Source organism: Vicugna pacos, chromosome 20, assembly GCF_048564905.1.
Source record: "Vicugna pacos chromosome 20, VicPac4, whole genome shotgun sequence".
Lineage (NCBI taxonomy): Eukaryota > Metazoa > Chordata > Mammalia > Artiodactyla > Camelidae > Vicugna > Vicugna pacos.
Genome location: NC_133006.1, coordinates 22,611,984 through 22,629,226, shown reverse-complemented (window position 1 = coordinate 22,629,226; position 17,243 = coordinate 22,611,984). Strand labels below are relative to the sequence as shown.

General features: G+C 42.0%; 1 protein-coding gene and 1 long non-coding RNA gene across 3 annotated transcripts; one reads left to right on the top strand and one right to left on the bottom strand.

The window, feature by feature from the left end:
* Positions 1-928: 928 nt before the first annotated feature.
* On the top strand, positions 929-11,190 carry LOC102537705 (DLA class II histocompatibility antigen, DR-1 beta chain-like). 2 transcript variants are annotated; one of them, XM_072945262.1, is made up of 6 exons: positions 929-1,107; positions 6,359-6,628; positions 8,843-9,124; positions 9,840-9,950; positions 10,438-10,461; positions 10,760-11,190. In XM_072945262.1, the coding sequence occupies exons 1-6, from the start codon at positions 1,008-1,010 to the stop codon at positions 10,771-10,773; spliced, it is 801 nt and encodes a 266-aa protein (XP_072801363.1). In that variant the 5' UTR covers positions 929-1,007; the 3' UTR covers positions 10,774-11,190. The 2 variants fall into 2 exon arrangements, with proteins under 2 accessions (XP_072801363.1, XP_072801364.1); XM_072945263.1 differs by lacking the exon at positions 929-1,107 and adding an exon at positions 6,066-6,184.
* Positions 5,660-6,633, bottom strand: LOC140687733 (uncharacterized). The gene is made up of 2 exons (XR_012062246.1): positions 6,273-6,633; positions 5,660-5,984 (listed from the first exon to the last, which is right to left on the bottom strand). It is a non-coding gene; the product is annotated as an uncharacterized lncRNA (long non-coding RNA).
* Positions 11,191-17,243: the final 6,053 nt, after the last annotated feature.

Sequence of the window (17,243 nt, the reverse complement as noted above, 5' to 3'; positions counted from 1 at the left end):
AGCTGAAGGGGGAGGATCACAACCTCAGAAAGATAAGAACGGATGGGCACCGCATCCCCGCTGGGCACCATCTCTGGTGGCTGAGGATAAAGATGGCAGGAAATGAGAGACGACAGGAAAGAGCAGGAGAGGAAGCTCTGCGCTGCTCTGCTCTCTCAGCCGGGCTGCCGCAGCTGGAGGATGAGGAGGGGGCTGTGGAGGAATCAGGGCGTCCCCACACCACGGGAGTCTCCATTCCATCCCCACCCTAAGAAGGCACAGATACTCTTTCTACTAGTTCCTCCTCCACTGCTGGATTCTGCACAGGCTGACCCTCAGTTCCCCTCCATTCTTGCCCCTCCCAGCCAGTACATGACAGGATATACCCCCAATGAAATGAGGAAATCAAAATGAGAACCAAGAGTAAGGGATTGATCACTTTTTCACATAAAATATCAACTAGTCTAAAGCAGAGTTGCTGTGCCAAAGACTGATTTGAGTCTTATCAGTCTCTCAGCTCCCCACGTAATTTGATTCGGACATTGACACCACCACATTGTTAGGCTACGTGCTCCACAAAATACTTTTAAGTCTTTCCATTCCACATGGATCACCTCCTATAAGCCCTTTTCTCTATATGTTTCCTGGAGGCGCCACTAAACTCGGTGACATCAGGAGGCAACCCTGAAAAACTTGAGTGATCATCCCTGACCAGCACAGAGCTCGCTCACAAAAGGGTCCCAATTAAAACGTCACAAACACGACTGGATCAAACCTTTAAAGCACTAAAGTAAAACAGTCCTTCTAATGAAGGACATCTGAGTTTCGAAGAGGAACTTGGTACTGAATATCTGACCAGCAGCCGATGATGCTGTTCATACATGATGCTGATTGGTTCTAATCTAAGGTCACCCAATCCAGGAACAAAGAAATGAGTTCCTCGGCTGGTGGTATTTGAGCTGTGGGTCCTAATCCTCACTGAGTGGGACTTGCCTTCTCCCTGCACCCACCCTCTTCTGTTCTCCTGCATGGTGTGTCTGTGGTTCCCCAGAGGCTCCCGGACAGCAGTTCTGACAGTGATGCTGATGGTGCTGAGTCCTCCCCTGGCTTGGGCTGGGGACACCCCAAGTAAGTGCACACCTTGGATGGTGAGCTGTAGTGAGATGGTGGGAGGAGGGGAGGTAACTTTGTCCTTGTGTCCAGACCATGTCCCTTACAAAACTGTGGCATTTTCTTCAGTGACCACTTTATCCTATGGATCCTTAATTCCTTGCACAAACAAAAGGAGCCTGGATACTTGCCCACTTTATGGGATCTGCATAAGGTCCCTCCATCTGTATATAGCCTATTTCTTCTCAGCTCTCTTCTAATAAAAATTCCCCAGCCTTGCATCCCATTCCCTCAGTGTTTTGAGAGGATTTACAAATAACAATTTCAAAATAATTCCCATCAGTTTTTCCCTTTACTATCTTGAGTTATGCAGGGAAAAAGGGAAGTTTCTCTGAAAATTTGATGGGGACTCAAAAGGAACTAGAAAGATCTCTCCTAGCAGATCCTGTATTATGTCTTCAACAGGATCTGTGATGTTCGTACCTCTCCCTAATATGTGAGGATGTAGCAAGAGACCTCCCCACTATCTCCTTTTCTTTTTTCCATAAACCTCAATGTTTATAAGGCCTGCATCCCTGCACTGGAGGTTCTCTGACAGAAGATGGTGTTAGTTTTCTCTCTTCTTCTCCCGTGGAAAGCACCCTGGCGCTAAAGCAGGGACCTTTAGTACTTGGAATGATCCTCTAGGTAAGAAGTAGCTACAGGGTGTTCTATGATGCCTTAAAGAACTCATAAGAACTGACAACCAGACACAGCCTGGTGCTTATTATGACTCTATTTTGAACCTTCCTACACTATCAGTTTCTCCTATATCTCCCCTTTCGCTGGTCTGAAGCCACAAGAAGAGATTCAGCTAGTATAGAATAAGTTACATGCAATTATATTTTTGTACGCCAGAAATAGTCAAATATCAGCAATTTCATATGGTTCAAACAATACATCCTGAGCAAGATACAGAGATTGTGAAGGTTTCCATCCCATCTGGCTGAAAGGCAGCAAGCAAGTCAAGGGAACTCACCGGGCTCTCCGAGTCGTGGCCCCACATTATATAGGTTGATTCACTGTGCCATCTGGCTTCTGTAACTAGCCATCTCTTACTACCTCTCCTTCTGGTTTTTCCCTATTCTTTCCCCAACTATGTCATCACCATTACTGAAAATCTCCAAAGTTTGCACAGATCCATTGGATGAGATGAAACCTAATGAAATTTTCCCTGTCTCTTAAAATCACCTTGTCTTTACCTGTGAATGTTTCTCCCAGGCAGTAAAAAAGGAAAGAGAAAGCTGACCTGAATTTCTCACAGGAAGTAGGAGGGATGTAATGTGTCGTCAGAATAAAAGTGTGTTGGAGCTGGAGCCCCTTCTTGCTTTTCAGGATCCCCACAAAGATCAATCCCCAGAACCCTGGGTTTATTCATTTAGACAACAAATACTTTTTTGAGCAACTGTCATGTACTGGGCTCTGTTCTAGGCTCAGAAAATTCTATTTGAATAACATAGGACCATTCTCTACTGTCAAGGAACTTACCTAATGACAGGGGAGGAAGATAACGACTTAATACAAATTTAACAAGAAAAACATTTCATTCAGAAATAAGCTCCCTGAAAAAAAAAAAAACCAAAAACCTCCAGGGGTGTGGAACAGAGAGAACTGGATTCACCTGACTTCAGTTCACGTGTCTAGGGAGCTCTCCCCGCGAAGGTGACGGTTAACTGAGACAATGATGAGGAGAAGCCAGACATGTGAAGGATGTAAGGGACAAGTGTTCCAGGGAGAGGGCGCATGGAAAGGCTGAAGTGTGGGGAGGTGTCTGTTGTGTTTAAGGGACAGAAAGGAGGCTAGAGTGACTGGAGCAGAGCAAGCAGGTTGGGTACTGTGTAAGACAATGTCAGAGAGGAAGTCAGGAGCCAGTCATGTTAGGCCCTGATGGCATTGGTGAGAACTTTGACTGTTATTTATAGAGATATGTGAAGCTACTGAGAGGTTATAAGGAGAGTCAGTTTGTTTATTTTTTTAAAATAATCCTAGCTACTGTATGCAGACTGGATTCCAGAGGTTCACAAGTAGAGTCAGGGACACCACTTAGAAACATGGTGAAATTTCCCAGGGCAGAAGGGTTTGTGGCTTCATTGAGTAGGGTAGTGACACAGACTGTGGGAGAGAGGAAGTGAACAGATTTGGGGTAGACTGGTGTGTGACTCATTAGTGAATTAAATGGTGGGGGCTGGAGGATAGAAAATCAAGCTCATCCTTCAGGATTTTGTCTTGCCTGATAACTGAATGAATGGTGGTGCTGTTTATTGAGATCAGGAAGACTGTGGAAGGAAATAATTTAAAGTGGGTAGTTAAGAATAAAGGTTTATTTAACTGATTTTCAACATTGAAATGGAGTGTCGAGAGGCCAGTTGACTACATGTGCCTTGGAATCCAAGGGGAGGCCAGACCTGGAGGTCTGTATGTCTGGGTCATTGCCACATGTACTCTGTCAAAATCCAAGAAAGTAGAGGGGGTTGCACAGAGAAAGAGAGTGTGTGTAGAAGACAAGAAGAAGGCAAAAGGCAAGCCCTGAGGGCCAAAAGTCAGGGAGTTAGCAAGGCGGACTAGACAAGGATACCAGTGATGCTGAGGAAAACCAAGAGAATATGATGCATAGGAGTCACAGAAAGTAGATTGCTCAAGGAGGGAGAAAGTGAGTTGTGGTGAGTATGACTAAGAGGTGGGTGAAGTGAGAGCAGGACAGAGAAGCGGGCACTGGGCTTGGGGGACTTGAAATTTGCAGTCAGTGAAACACACTAGACAGGAATGGGATTGGACCTTATGAAGAGAGAAAAGGAGCTGAAGAAATGAAGGATGGATTACGATGACTTTTTTCAAGTCACTAACTTCAAGGAAGACTGTGCCCTGGGACTGGGGAGTCAGCTAAACATAAAGTCTAAGAATGCAAGAGCCTGAAGGGAAGCTGGGAGGACTTGAGAACCAGACGTGTTCGTTCATCAGCAAGGAAGCATTAGAGTGTCCTTGAATGCAGTGGTGCCTGGCTATGCAAAAAGCCACTGATTCATACAGCCAATATTTACTAGTGACCTAGATACACCAGTTATTACCCAGGTGATGAGGATGGAGTGATGAACAGAACAATCTGATATCTATCTGCATGGAGCATCAAAATATGTCACAGTTACTAAGTACCAAGCCTATAAAATTCCATATATAATTCGCAAATCTATCCTAATACATCTGTAGCAATTAAAACATGTATATCTATGGATTCTAAAATTCAAAAAGTTTAAGTAATTTACCCAGTGTCACATAGCACTAGAACCCAGATCATATAGTCTAAATCTGAGTACTGGGGAGAAAGTACCTCTCTTCTACGTACTCGTTTTGAATTAGTTGATGTATACGCCATTATTACACCTAAACCAATGAGTCTTATGTGTTCAAAATGGTAATAAAGTGATAAAGTGAATAGAAGACAACTGCCAAATCATGATGAAGGTATTACTTGCTATAGGAAGTTAAGGAATAAAAGGTCTTGTGAGCTTGCATTCAAAATGGTACTATATTTATTGAGGACTTATTATGTGATCAGCACTAGGAAGAGTCATTATTTAAGTTTACATTTAACCCTGTGAGGAATAGGCTATTATTATAACTGTTTTAGAGATGAAGAAAAAGGCTCATGTATTTAAAAATGGCCCAAATAAAAGAGTTCATGTTCAATTCAGTTCTTCTGATTCTAGAGTGAATATTAGTGAATAGTGGTCAGACTGGGTAAAACTGGTAAAATTTCTGATGTTCATACATACCAGTGCTCCTTAGGGTGGGATGAGGAGAGATGCAAGGGCTGCTAAGTCCAAGATACAGGAGAAATTTACATTTTTTTTTGCATCTATTACTTGAAAAACTGCATATGGATCCACATGGAGTGTTTCCATGCTCCCTAAGTGCACTATTCTCTTCTATCTCCATGTATTCACCAACTGAGAAGCTCTCTGGACCCTATCAGTTTTTTAGGATGCTTCATTACATAGGTATAACTGATTAAATCATTGGCCACTGGTGACTGACCTCAATCTCCAGCCCCTCTCCCCTCCCTGGAGGTGAGGGGACTGGGACTGAAAGTTCCAACCCTCTACTCGTATGGTTGATTCTCCTAGAAGCCAGTACACCTCCTTAAGCAGGATCCAAAAGACACCTAATCAACATAAAAGACTCCTTTATTGACTTCATCACTTAGGAAATTTCTAGGGTTTTAGATCTGTGGCAGAAATGGGGACGAAGAACAGACATATGTTTCTTATTATAAATCACAGTATGACAGTGACTGATTGTCAAGGCAAAGGAATCAGTAAACTCTGGTCCTAAGCAAATTTATTTTGTTGGAAAAATAACTCTTCACTGGGACCAGATTCGTTAAAAATGTAAGTTCCACAGAGGATGAAGATTTTCAACAGATATTATATTGGTAAAGTTTTCTATGTAATTCTCAGCTGCTCCATAATTGACAGTATTACCTTTACCTAAAATGTCTCCCTTTTCCCCCGAACATACACAAACACACACACTCTTCCTCTACCTTAACCTTTTATGTTACACGTTAAATGTCTTCAAAGACCACTTCTCTAGCTCCCGAACATACCTGAGGTCATCCTATCATTCTCTGTTAGAGAACTCTATACTTTTATCCTGGCATTTTTCACTCCTGTATAAATTCTTGTGTGTTTGGCTTTTGTCCAACACTTTCACTAAATTTTAAGCTCCACAGGTAAACAGGAGATGTCTGTTTTCCCTTCTCTGGATTCACGGAGGGCAGCATAGCTTTGGCACGAGGACAGCATTAACCAAATGTTTACAGAATGAAGGAGGTGGGGTGGGATATGTTCGAGGAAGATCTGTGGGGAGAGAAGACAGAGGGGTTGATGTCTTTCTGCGGGAGGCTCCTAGGAGTAGGTGGCGATGGGGCAAATCCTGGTCCAGTTCACACTTGGAGGTCTCCAGCCAAGCATGGAAGCCAAGTGGATCCCAAACGGCTCAGGAGCACAGGGGTCTCCTCCGCCCAGCATGTCCTCCCTCCGCCGCTGGCAGATGAAAGGCAAGCCCATGGGGTGCTGGAAGCTGGGGTGCTGGTGGAGCCAGTGACGGCTGGTGGAGGGTGGGGGCTGCGGGCCTGGTGCTCGCACCTGCGCCTGTGCGCCCCGCATTGGTGGGCGTCGCCTTCATTGTTTTTCCAGGAACCCGAGTGACAAGACCATTCCTGTCCCCACAGCACTTTTCATGGTGCAGAGTAAGTCCGAGTGTCATTTCTCCAACGGGACGGAGCAGGTGCGGTTCCTGGACAGATACATCTACAACCGGGAGGAGCTGGTGCGCTTCGACAGCGACGTGGGGGAGTACCGGGCGGTGGCCGCGCTGGGGCGGCGGGCCGCGGAGCGCTGGAACCGCTGGAAGGACGCGCTGGGGCGGGCGCGGGCCGCGGTGGACACGTTCTGCAGGGAGAACTACGAGTTTTTTGAGAGCGGCACGGTGCGGCGGCGCGGTGAGCGCGGGGCGGGCGGCGCGCGCCTGTGCGTGTGTGCGCGCGCGCGTGTGTGCCTGTGTGTGCGCGCGTGTGTGTGTGTGTGTGTGTGACAAAGAAACAGAGACAAAGACAGAGGCTGAGTCCGGGCTGCGTGTAGGACTGTGGACAAGTGCAAGTTACAGGAGTCACAAGGGTACATGTGAGAGGGTGTTGTCGAAGAGCTAGTGTGTGATTTTGTCATGTGCGATTGTGAGAAGGGAGACGGGGAAGGAGAGAGAGTTGGGGGCGGGAGGCAGTGGGCAGAGGGTCTGAGAGGACCGGGAGGGAGGGGGAGCTGGGGGGAAGGATGCAGGAGGGAGGCTCCCGGCATCCTCCCGCGGCGTGGGAGAAGTAGGTGGGAGGAGGAAACCCTGACGGGGAAGAGGGGAAGGAAGGTGGTTAGAGATGCAGGAAGGGGCTTCAAGGTGTCAGTGACTCAGGGGAAGGTTTAGGAGAGGGGAGGGAGTAATGTAAAAGGATTGGGAGAATGTAAGTGTCGCAAACTGCTCTTGGCACACACACCCTTTCTCTTGAAATCCGTTAAAATAAACATACCTGTGTTTGTGTGTACCAACATTTCACTACGAATGAAATTTGTTGGGGAGACTAATTTCTAGGGGGATAGTGGAGAGGAACAGCCCAGGCCCCTCTGATCTTTCTGAGACTACTTTTAAGTCTAAATTTCTGGCTACTTTTTTGCTTTCTTTGTGTATATTTTTACATATTTGAAATGATAGTGAAGGTAGATTTTTGTTACTTAGCATTAACATACTGATGTTACTATTTTTATGATGCTAATAGTACTTAAGTTATTACATGCTAACCCTTTGTATAGTTGTAAACAATTTATCTCGAATTCCCCATTGTTAGATTTTGTTTTCAATATTGCCACTTAGTTGGAAATTTATATCTTATTGTTTTTAACTTATATTTCTTTTATTTCTAAAGTTCTTTTTTTACACATTTCTGTGCCAATTGTAACTGCTGCTCTAAGCACTGCCTATTAATCTGTTATGACTGGGGTTCAAGCATTTTTCTCAGTAGTTTCATGGTCCTGTATGCAGTAAGATTATTAACACTTTGCTGATATTTGATTCAACATTTTTTCCAGTTTGAGGTTTCTATTAGATTCTGTTTAATGTTTCCTGTGTTAAGAATTTAAAATTTTTTGCTTAATGAAATATAAACTGCAAAATTACTAATGATTTACCCTCGATCTTAAATCTACTATTTTGTAGTCCTGTACAAATGTGTCCCCCATTTCTCCTTTTAAAATAATTATATTTACTGAGGTCCTGACAGTGTCAGAGTCTGTCCCAGATGTTAAGAGTCCCAGACCCTGCCTTGATCTCAAATGTCAGTTTAGAAGGAGAGATAACTATAAAATAACAATTCCAAAAATAGATGTGACTTTTTTGAAAAGGAAAGAGATTGATCAGTTGAATATAAAGCCATAAAAACTTTTTAAAAGATTGAATTCCCTTCTTCCTTTTCCTCTGCAAGACTCATTTTTTTCTTGAGACACAACTCACAGGGTTAGAGAATGACCTCTGTGTATTTCTGCTTCTCAGGGGAAGAACCAGTTTTGTGCTGTTCTAAGGTGTGAGTTCCTCGAGGCAGCATAACCAGCATTTCACACTCAGTATCTCCATCTATCTCACTTCTGTTCCCTAATTTATCTTTATACTTTGAGTCATATCTTCTCTCATAGTTAATAAATTCAGTAAGTCACTAACATATATCAAAGGCTAAGTTCCAGCCATTTCTTTATATATGTTAGGTCCATTGACACTTATTTGACTCTGAGAGGTAAATTAGGCTCACTATCCTCCTTTATAGATGAGAAGGCAGAGGAACAGAGGAATTTTAAAACTTTCCCAGGATTGATCAGTTAGAAGTAGGCCCAGGTAGCCTAACTCCAGAAATTGTGCTTTTAATTAATACACCACATGTCTTGCAAAATTTGTAAGTACTTTAATTCAACAATAAATAACTATTTCAAGTTATGGAGGAAAAATTCAGTTTCCCAACATCTCTAAAATCTAACAGGCCCCTGCTTTATGGATTAAATTCAAGACTCATGACCCTGGCTCCTCTTCAGCCGCATGGCCAGCTTGGCCTGCCCAAGGCTGCAGTCTGGTCGGGACACTCATTCTATCTTCCTCACTATTCCGTCTACCACTTCTCTCCTAGTGGAGCCCACAGTGACCGTGTATCCTGCAAAGCCCCAGCCCCTGCAGCACCACAGCCTCCTGGTCTGCTCTGTGACAGGCTTCTATCCAGGCCACATCGAAGTCAGGTGGTTCCGGAACGGCCAGGAAGAGGAGGCTGGGGTGGTCTCCACAGGCCTGATCCCTAATGGAGACTGGACCTTCCAGACCATGGTGATGCTTGAAGTGGTTCCTCAGAGTGGGGAGGTCTACACCTGCCGAGTGGAGCACCCCAGCCGGACGCGCCCTGTCACAGTAGAATGGAGTGAGAAGCTTTGTGACCTCATGCATTCCTCTCCCCCCGCAAGGAGGGACTTGCCTCCTCCTGAGTGTCAGGTTCCTCCTCTCCCCGCACCATGTGCTCATTTGCTCCACATTCTCCTCTCCTTCAGCACAAGTTCCTGGGGGGCTCCGTGATAGCCTGTGATAGAAATCCTCTGATAGTTTACAGATACCCTGGGGTAGTTTCTACAAATACCTATGCCCCCTGGGGAGGAAATTCTGCCTGACACACAGGGAAGAGGTGTCTCTGTTTTGAGCCTCCTGTGATGTCACAGGTCATGGTCACCCCTTGGCCATGGGTACCTGCCTCAGGCTGGACTTGTGCTTCTGCCACTGTTGCTCTGAGTTCACTGTAATCTGGGAAGGTACATCCTCTCCAGTGTAGGGACCTTCTAGGCATGAGGGGAGTCCTGTCTCAGCTCTGCCTTTTATTAGCTCTGTCGCCCTAGACAAGCTTCTTAGCATTATTCAGTTCCAGGCTCCTCATTCATCAGATGTTGCAGTTGTGTGGCCTCATGTCAGGGCTGTGGTATTTAAATTAGTTCAGTGCCTTAATCTTGTAGCTATTCAGTGTGGATTTTAATCTCTCTAGCTCTTCCAGGGCAGCCCTCTTCCCCCATTCTCAAAGCTCTCAATCTCAGAGTCTCAATTAGGCTGGATTTGAGGTAAAAATCACTAAATCTAGCTTCTTTTCTTAGGGGCACAGGATGAATCTTCACAAGGCAAGATGCTGAGTGGAATCGGGGGCTTCGTTCTGGGTCTGCTCTTCCTTGGGGTGGGGCTGTTCGTCTACTTCAGGAACCAGGAAGGTAAGGAGCTTATTGGCAGCTAAGACTCCCTGTAAACTATTTAGAGGGAAAAAAATGTATATGGCTTTGCTCAGTTAGTTGTCTGTATATCAATGACCCTGCATAAAACCTCCCTTTACCTAGTCAACCTCGCGTTTCTTAGAAATCCAGAAATCCACAGTCCATGGTTACTCACGGGTGAAGCATAAGAGGTAATGGTCTGTAGAGATAAGAGAAGCATTAACACGCATGGAGATCTCAAGCAGAGATCCTGGGACAAATGAAGGAAAGGACAGGAGGGCTGATCACGTTACACTGGATTTCTGTCCCAGGAACTTCATGGCTCACATGCGCTCAGTGTCTGCTCTCCTCTCTGCCCTGGCATCCTGTGATGTGGGCTGTGGTGTTTCAGAAGTCTTGGGTGGAGATCAGGTGCTGGGAACATTGTACCTGAGGACAGACTTGCCTCCATATCTTCTAAGTATATATCCTCCCTTCTCTTTCCCAGGACACCTTGGACTTCAGCCAACAGGTAACGCCCTCTAATCTTCTTTTGGAGATAGATTTGATCTCTGAGAACTGATGGTAGAGATGACAAGATAGGAGACAGAGAAAATGAGAAAGACTGAATTCTACTCAGGCAGTTTGCAGTAAAGCTTTTCACCAATTGGTAAGAGGCTTGAGCTCTAAAGTCACTTTAGTTCAGGGAGATGTAAGAATTATTTCCCCTCCTTACTGCAGTGCTTTAACATGAGGCCCTAAGAGATTGGGGTGAAAAGGCTGCTTGTAGAGTTGGGTCTGGAAACAACACTGTCTTTTGTCTCCTGCAGGACTCCTGAGCTGAAGGGAAGATGATGACCCTCAAGCAAGAACTTTCTGTCCCAGCTTCTTCAAAGCATCAAAAAGTTTCCAGCTTAGTTCTTATTCTTCCACAAAGATAAGACTTTCTCGGGATCTGGTTTGCTCCTGGTTCAGTGACTCTGCAGCAAGTGTCCTTCTTGATGGCTTCCTCAGCCCTGCCCTTGACCTGGAAGCGGCAGCACTGATTGCAGCGCCTTATCTCCATTCTCTCCCGGGCCTCTCTGTTTACCCTGGCTGCTTTCTGCGCATCTGAGCTCACCTGCTGCCCACATTGCTTTGTATGTATTTTCTCAAATACACAGAGAGTGAAATCATCTACTTCATACAGCTTCAATGACAAGAAGGAGAAGGAAAAGGGGAAGGGAGAATTGCATCACAAAACAAAAATCATTTTCACTTATGTTCCTGAATTTTGGTCACATGTGATCTGGAAGGTTTCTTTGCTTCATTCCCTGTTTTTGCTTAGGTTTTCTGCATTCTGTATTTAGGCATGTTTCCCTGGGCTAGGAGAAAGCTCTGACTGAAAGGCAGGCTTTGCATCGTCAAAGACAAACACACAGGCCCCTTCACACCATGGAACACAGGAAAGAAAACAGCTATAAGAAATACAGGTAACTTGTCAGGATGTGATGCCTTCAATCACATTTTGGGGTCTCTTTTTCCCTGATTTTTTTTTAAAGAAAATATCTAAACCTGAGTCCTTCTAGAACTTCCCTTTTGCTAATTAAGGGTAGCCTTCAACACCTCAGTCTTTTTTCCCATCTCTTGAATCAGCAGCATGCTGACTCTTTGTCTTGGGATGTCGTCAGTGCTCTCAGAAGCTGTCAGCACAAAGCCACTGTAGTGGAAAAGATGCATTTCTGAGCCCCACCCCCAGGTGGTGTCACAAACTCCATTACAGGAGAATCCGGTGTGGATCTTACTTTAGCAGAAATCAGAGAAAAGGCTGGGAAACAAAAAGGGAATGTGTGACTACACTGATCTAAATAATGAAGGACCCTGCTGCTGGGGGGTAGGAGAGATGAGAAGCTCTCTATACCCTGCTGTGGAATAATCTCCAAAATATATTTGGAGCAAGGTACAAGAGAGTGTGTATAGTATACAACATCTTGTTTAATAAAATAGAGGAGAAGAATAGGAATGTATGGCTATACCCACTCTATTCTGTCGTCTTCTATTCTACTGACCTGTATATGTGGAAAGGATGGAAGGTTTGTAAAAATGGTTGCTTATAGGACAGTGAGAAAAGAGGTTGTAAGGAACAGAGTGAAAGCTTGACTTCTCTGAATATATCTTATTTAATCATTTTAAATTGAGGAACATTCAGATAGTTTATGTAATAAAAATTTAATCCAAAAGATTAAGAAGGCAATACATGAAAACTGAGAATGGGCAATCAGAATTGAAACAAACTTGACAAAACGTGTGTGATGGAAAGCAAGCTAGAGAAGCAAATCAAAGAAATCTTTGACCCTCATATGAAACATTTGGCAACTAGTAAATCAGTATATAATTCTAAATTCCAAAGGCTTCAGTAATATAAGTAAATTATTATATTAGAAGTAATTTATGCAATATAAATTATAAAGTAGTTGGATAGGTTTCACAGAAGGGTGACTAAATTGGCTAAGCAAATGGAGGATTCTGCTGTTTTGTTCCATTTGAAGAGTCAGTTTCAAATGGAAGGCAGTCCTGAGAGGTGATTAAAAGTTTATTCCGAAGTGTTCGTCATTTGAACACAATTCCTTCACTGTCAGAGACAATTATTCTACCTTTAAGCATATTCAGTTTATTTTTTGAATATCTTAATTGCATCATATATTATTTGTGCTAAACAAGTCACCGTGCTATAGGAATTGAATAAGGTGATAGTCATGTCTGCAATATGCATACAGTGGAGATAAGTTTTGTTTGATCCCAGAGTTACAACTTTACTCTTGCTTTATCTTCTGAGATGAAATGATTTCTCTCCTTTTATTTGAAGCCTGGTGTGATATTATAAGGGGGAATTAAAATGTATGGTAGGAATAGTTCAATGAAGATGTTTTCTCTTGCTAGTAGCAGAAAAAATCCAGTCAATCTGACTTTAATTTTTTACGTATTATTTTGCATAGCAGATGGACCCCAGGTAGGGCGTCTCCAGAGTTTGTCAGTTTAGCTGTCCAGTGGCGTCACCCGTGGCCCCAGGACCTTGTCTCATCCCCTCCTATTCTTAGCATTTCAGCTTTCCTGAGGTGGGGGTAGGGCACCTGCAGCCGTTGGGACTTCGTATTCTCACAACAACTTCCGAAGGCAGCAAAAGGGACCTATTTCTTCTCATGTGCTCTTTTCTCCCAGGCCCTATTGAGATATAATTCATATACAAAAACTACACTTAATTAATGTATAAAATTTGAAGAGTTTGAACATATGCATATGACTCAACCACAATCAAGGAAATAAACATATCCATCACCTCCAAATGTTTCCCTGTGTTCCCCTGCCTTTATTGTGGTAAGAATATTTTACATAAGATTCTACCATCTTAAGAAATTTTTAACTATACAAAATGCAACTTAATTTTTTCCAGCATGTGATATTGTGGTTTATAAAATGAAATATATATTTGGTCTTTGTCCCCATTCCTGGCACAGAGCTCCTAAACCCTTGGAATTTCATAACTAAGGAGAAGACAAAGATGTCTCGTTGTATTAATGAGGTGACACGTGGACCTCACTTAAGGGTGGGGGCTGGTTTTCAGGAGACGGAAACATGTGATCAGAGGGTTGGAACTTTCAGACCCACCCCCTTGACTTCTGGGAGAGAGTGCTTGGAGGTTGAAAGGTCAATGAGTTAATCAGTCATAACTATAGCTACTTCAGTTTGGAAACAAATATAACATAAAATGGGATAATTTCAAACAACAGAAGCACAAAAAAGGAAGAGAAAAAGTACAGAAGCCATATAGGAAAATGAAGATAAGATGCTATCAGCAGGAAAAAAAGACTATTTTACCTATGAGACGTTTTATACCCACCTCATGGTAACTACAAAACAAACGTAGAGCAGAGACATGAAGAATTAAAAAAGGGGAAACTGAGGAAAACATCCTATAAAACCACCAAACTAAAATGGCAGACAGAAACACAAGGGAAACAAAAACATGGGAGATACAAAAAAAAAAAAAGAAGGAAAACAAAAGACAGAATGGCAGGACTATGTCTTATCTATCAATAATCACCCTAAATGAAAACAGATTGAATTAACCAATCAAAAGAACCACTACTCTGTTCTCTGTATCTGAGCATTTTTTTTGTTCATTTGTTTTATTTGTTTTTTGCATTCCACGTGTGTAAAATAGTACAGTATTTATCTTCCTCCATCAGACTTATTTCACTTAACAGCATACCCTCAAGGTCCATCCATGTAGTTGAAAATGTCAAGACTTCATCTTCTTTATGGCCAACTGTATTCCATTGTATGTATGTGTTTATCTATACCACATATCACATCTTTTTTAGTCTGGTCATCTGTTGATGGGCACTTAGATTGTTTCCATATCTTGGCTACTGTAAACAGTGCTGTGCTAAATGCATGGGGAGGCATATATCCTTTTGAGTTAGTTTCTTCGTAGTCTTTGGATAAATACTCAGATGTGGGAGGAAGATGAAAGGGGTAAAAGGGATCGACTGTGTGAAGACGAATGGAAACTAAAATTTTGCCAGTGAGCATGCTCTAGTGTGTACAAAAGTAGACATATGTAAGGTTTTAACATAAAACTTATATAGTGTTATAAACTAATGTTAACTCAATAAAAAATGTAAAAAGAAAAAATCTATAAATTTACTAAAAACATTACATTTTACATGTACAAAGAATGAATTTGTGGTAAGTAAATTATACCTCAAGAAACCTGTTAAAATACACTTTTTTAAAAGAAAAAGAGTCTTCCTAAGCAAGACACAAAATTGGGAAGACATAAAGAAAAATATGTATCTCAATAAAAATTAAAAATTTATTTGCATGGATAAAATAAATTTTAAAGATATGTAAAACTCAGGAAAACTTTGCAACATACAAGACACTGGGTTAACTTTCTTATTATGTAAAATTGCCAACAAATCAATAAATACATGAGGAAAAATACACAACAGAAAATTGGGCAAAGATTTAGACTATTTACAGAAAAGAATGTATCAAAGGCCAATAAACATAAAATGTGTACTCAAACACACCAATAATCAGAAGAAAATATAAATTCAAATAACGTGATGTAATATTTCTCCCCAAAACTGGCAAATAAAATAGTCTGGTTTTTAAATCAAGGATTTGGAAGATTCCATGGAAAGGATTTTCTCACGTGTTATTAGTAGCGTCATGAGTGGCAGCTTGAAAGTATCTATTAAAATTATAAGTGCAAATGTTACATGATTGACAATAAAATCCACATCCGTATATCTGCTATGTTCTGAATGCTTGCGTCTCTACAAGAGGTGTATATGGAGACTAAGCCCTAGTGTGATGGCATTAGGAGGCAGGGCCTATGGGAGGCGGTGAGGTCCTGAAGGTGGAGCCTGCATGGCTGGGATTAGTGCACTTAAAGGGCCAAAGAGGTCAGAGTTCTTCCCTTTCCACGACATGGGGAAACACTGAGTTGCTGGCAGTCCTCACCAGAGCCCGACCTTGCTGAGGGCTCCCAAGAGATGAAAGGAACAGCTACGAGGCTTCTTTAAACTTGGCCTCAGAACTTGTGTGGCATCATTTTCACCACATTCTAATGGTCTAAGTGAGTATAGGGTCAGCCCAGGTTAAAGGGAATGGGAAACACAATCTTTGTCTTCATGAGGTGAGTGGCAAATACTTTGTACCCATTTTAATCTACCCCATACAATTTACCAAAGTGGCCTCAAAAAATTAACAATCTGTATAGTCTCACATCTGATTTAAAAAATTAAAAGTATAACAATTTCATCCCTCAAAGGAAATTCAAGTCCCAATTTGCTTCAATGTTAAATTCTACCAACTACTTTCAATCTGTCTGAAATCGATTTTATTAATGATTAGAGTAAGTGTCACAGTAAATTTTCTCAAAGGGACCTTCAAACCACCTGGTAACATTTATTGAAAAGACCATCTTTCTCCTATGGCTCTGCGGTGCCACAATAGGCCAGAGCATTTTATCTGAGAGGGGATCTGATTCTAGAATTTCTATTTTATTCTATCTTCCTGTCTGTGTATACTCCAGCTAATATCACACTATGTAGATTAATATACCACAACATGTTAACTAATATAGCCAATACCACACAACGCAAACGAATAAGGCTTTTGTTATCTTGTACTAATTTTCTTCCAGTTTTGTTCTTATTTTTGAAAATTTCCTAGGTGATTCTAAGACTATAAATTTGCATATGAATTTTAAATTTAGTTTGAAGCCTTCTCACACACATACACACCAAAAAAAAAAAAAAAGCAGAAGAAACAAAGCAAAATAAACGATCGAGCAAGCGAACAAAAATCCTTGCCTTGATCTTCAATGAAAATTTAATTGAATATAGATTAACTTAGAGAAAACTGACATTTGAAGTATTTACTCTTACTACTTCTAATCTGTACATGCTCATCATTTATGAAGGTTCATTGATTTCTCCCCATGAAGTTCTGTAGTTTTCAGTATGCAAGTCTTGTCCATATCTTGCTAGATTTATTCCTAGATATTCAATATTTTGGGGTGCTACTCTGAAAGGTATCATTTTCTCAATTTTGATTTTTCTTTGTTTCTGGTAGAGCAGAATAGAATTGGCTTTCCGTATATCACCCTTTCATTCCCAATACTGTTTAACTTACTTACTGAATCTACTAGTTAGTCTACTATTTCTTTTTCTAAGTACATGATCACATCAAGAGTAAATCATTTTACCTCCTTTGCTACCCTTAAACCTTTTATTTCTTTTTCTTGTCACTTTTCCTTGTCTACCACTTCCAATATTGCAAATATAGTCAAGAAGAAAATGTTAAATATTTCACCATTGAGTCTGATGTGTGCAGACTTTCTTAAACTGAGAAAATTCCTTTTGAATACTAGTTCTTTAATTACTAGATTATTTTTTGAAGTGAAGAGCAGAGGTTGAGCTCTGTCAAATAATATTTTATGATTCTATCCCCCTGGTCATATGCCTTTTCTCCTACTTCCAGTTAACACAGTATTGGAAGCCCCAGTCGGAAAACTCAAACAAGAAAGGGAAACAAATGGCCTGCCTTACTGCGCGATCTCAAATCTGTGCTGTTGTGAAATCGTCAAGCCTCAAAGGGCCCAAAGTCCTAACCATGAGTTCCCCTGCTTTCACCAGATTTTTTCCTCCACGCAGCAACTTCCCCTATCAGCCTGAACAGCTGCACTGGACCTGATTCTCGGTCTAAGGTTTCAGGCCGCTGCCAGCACATGGAACTATTCAAATAACAACATCCTCCTGT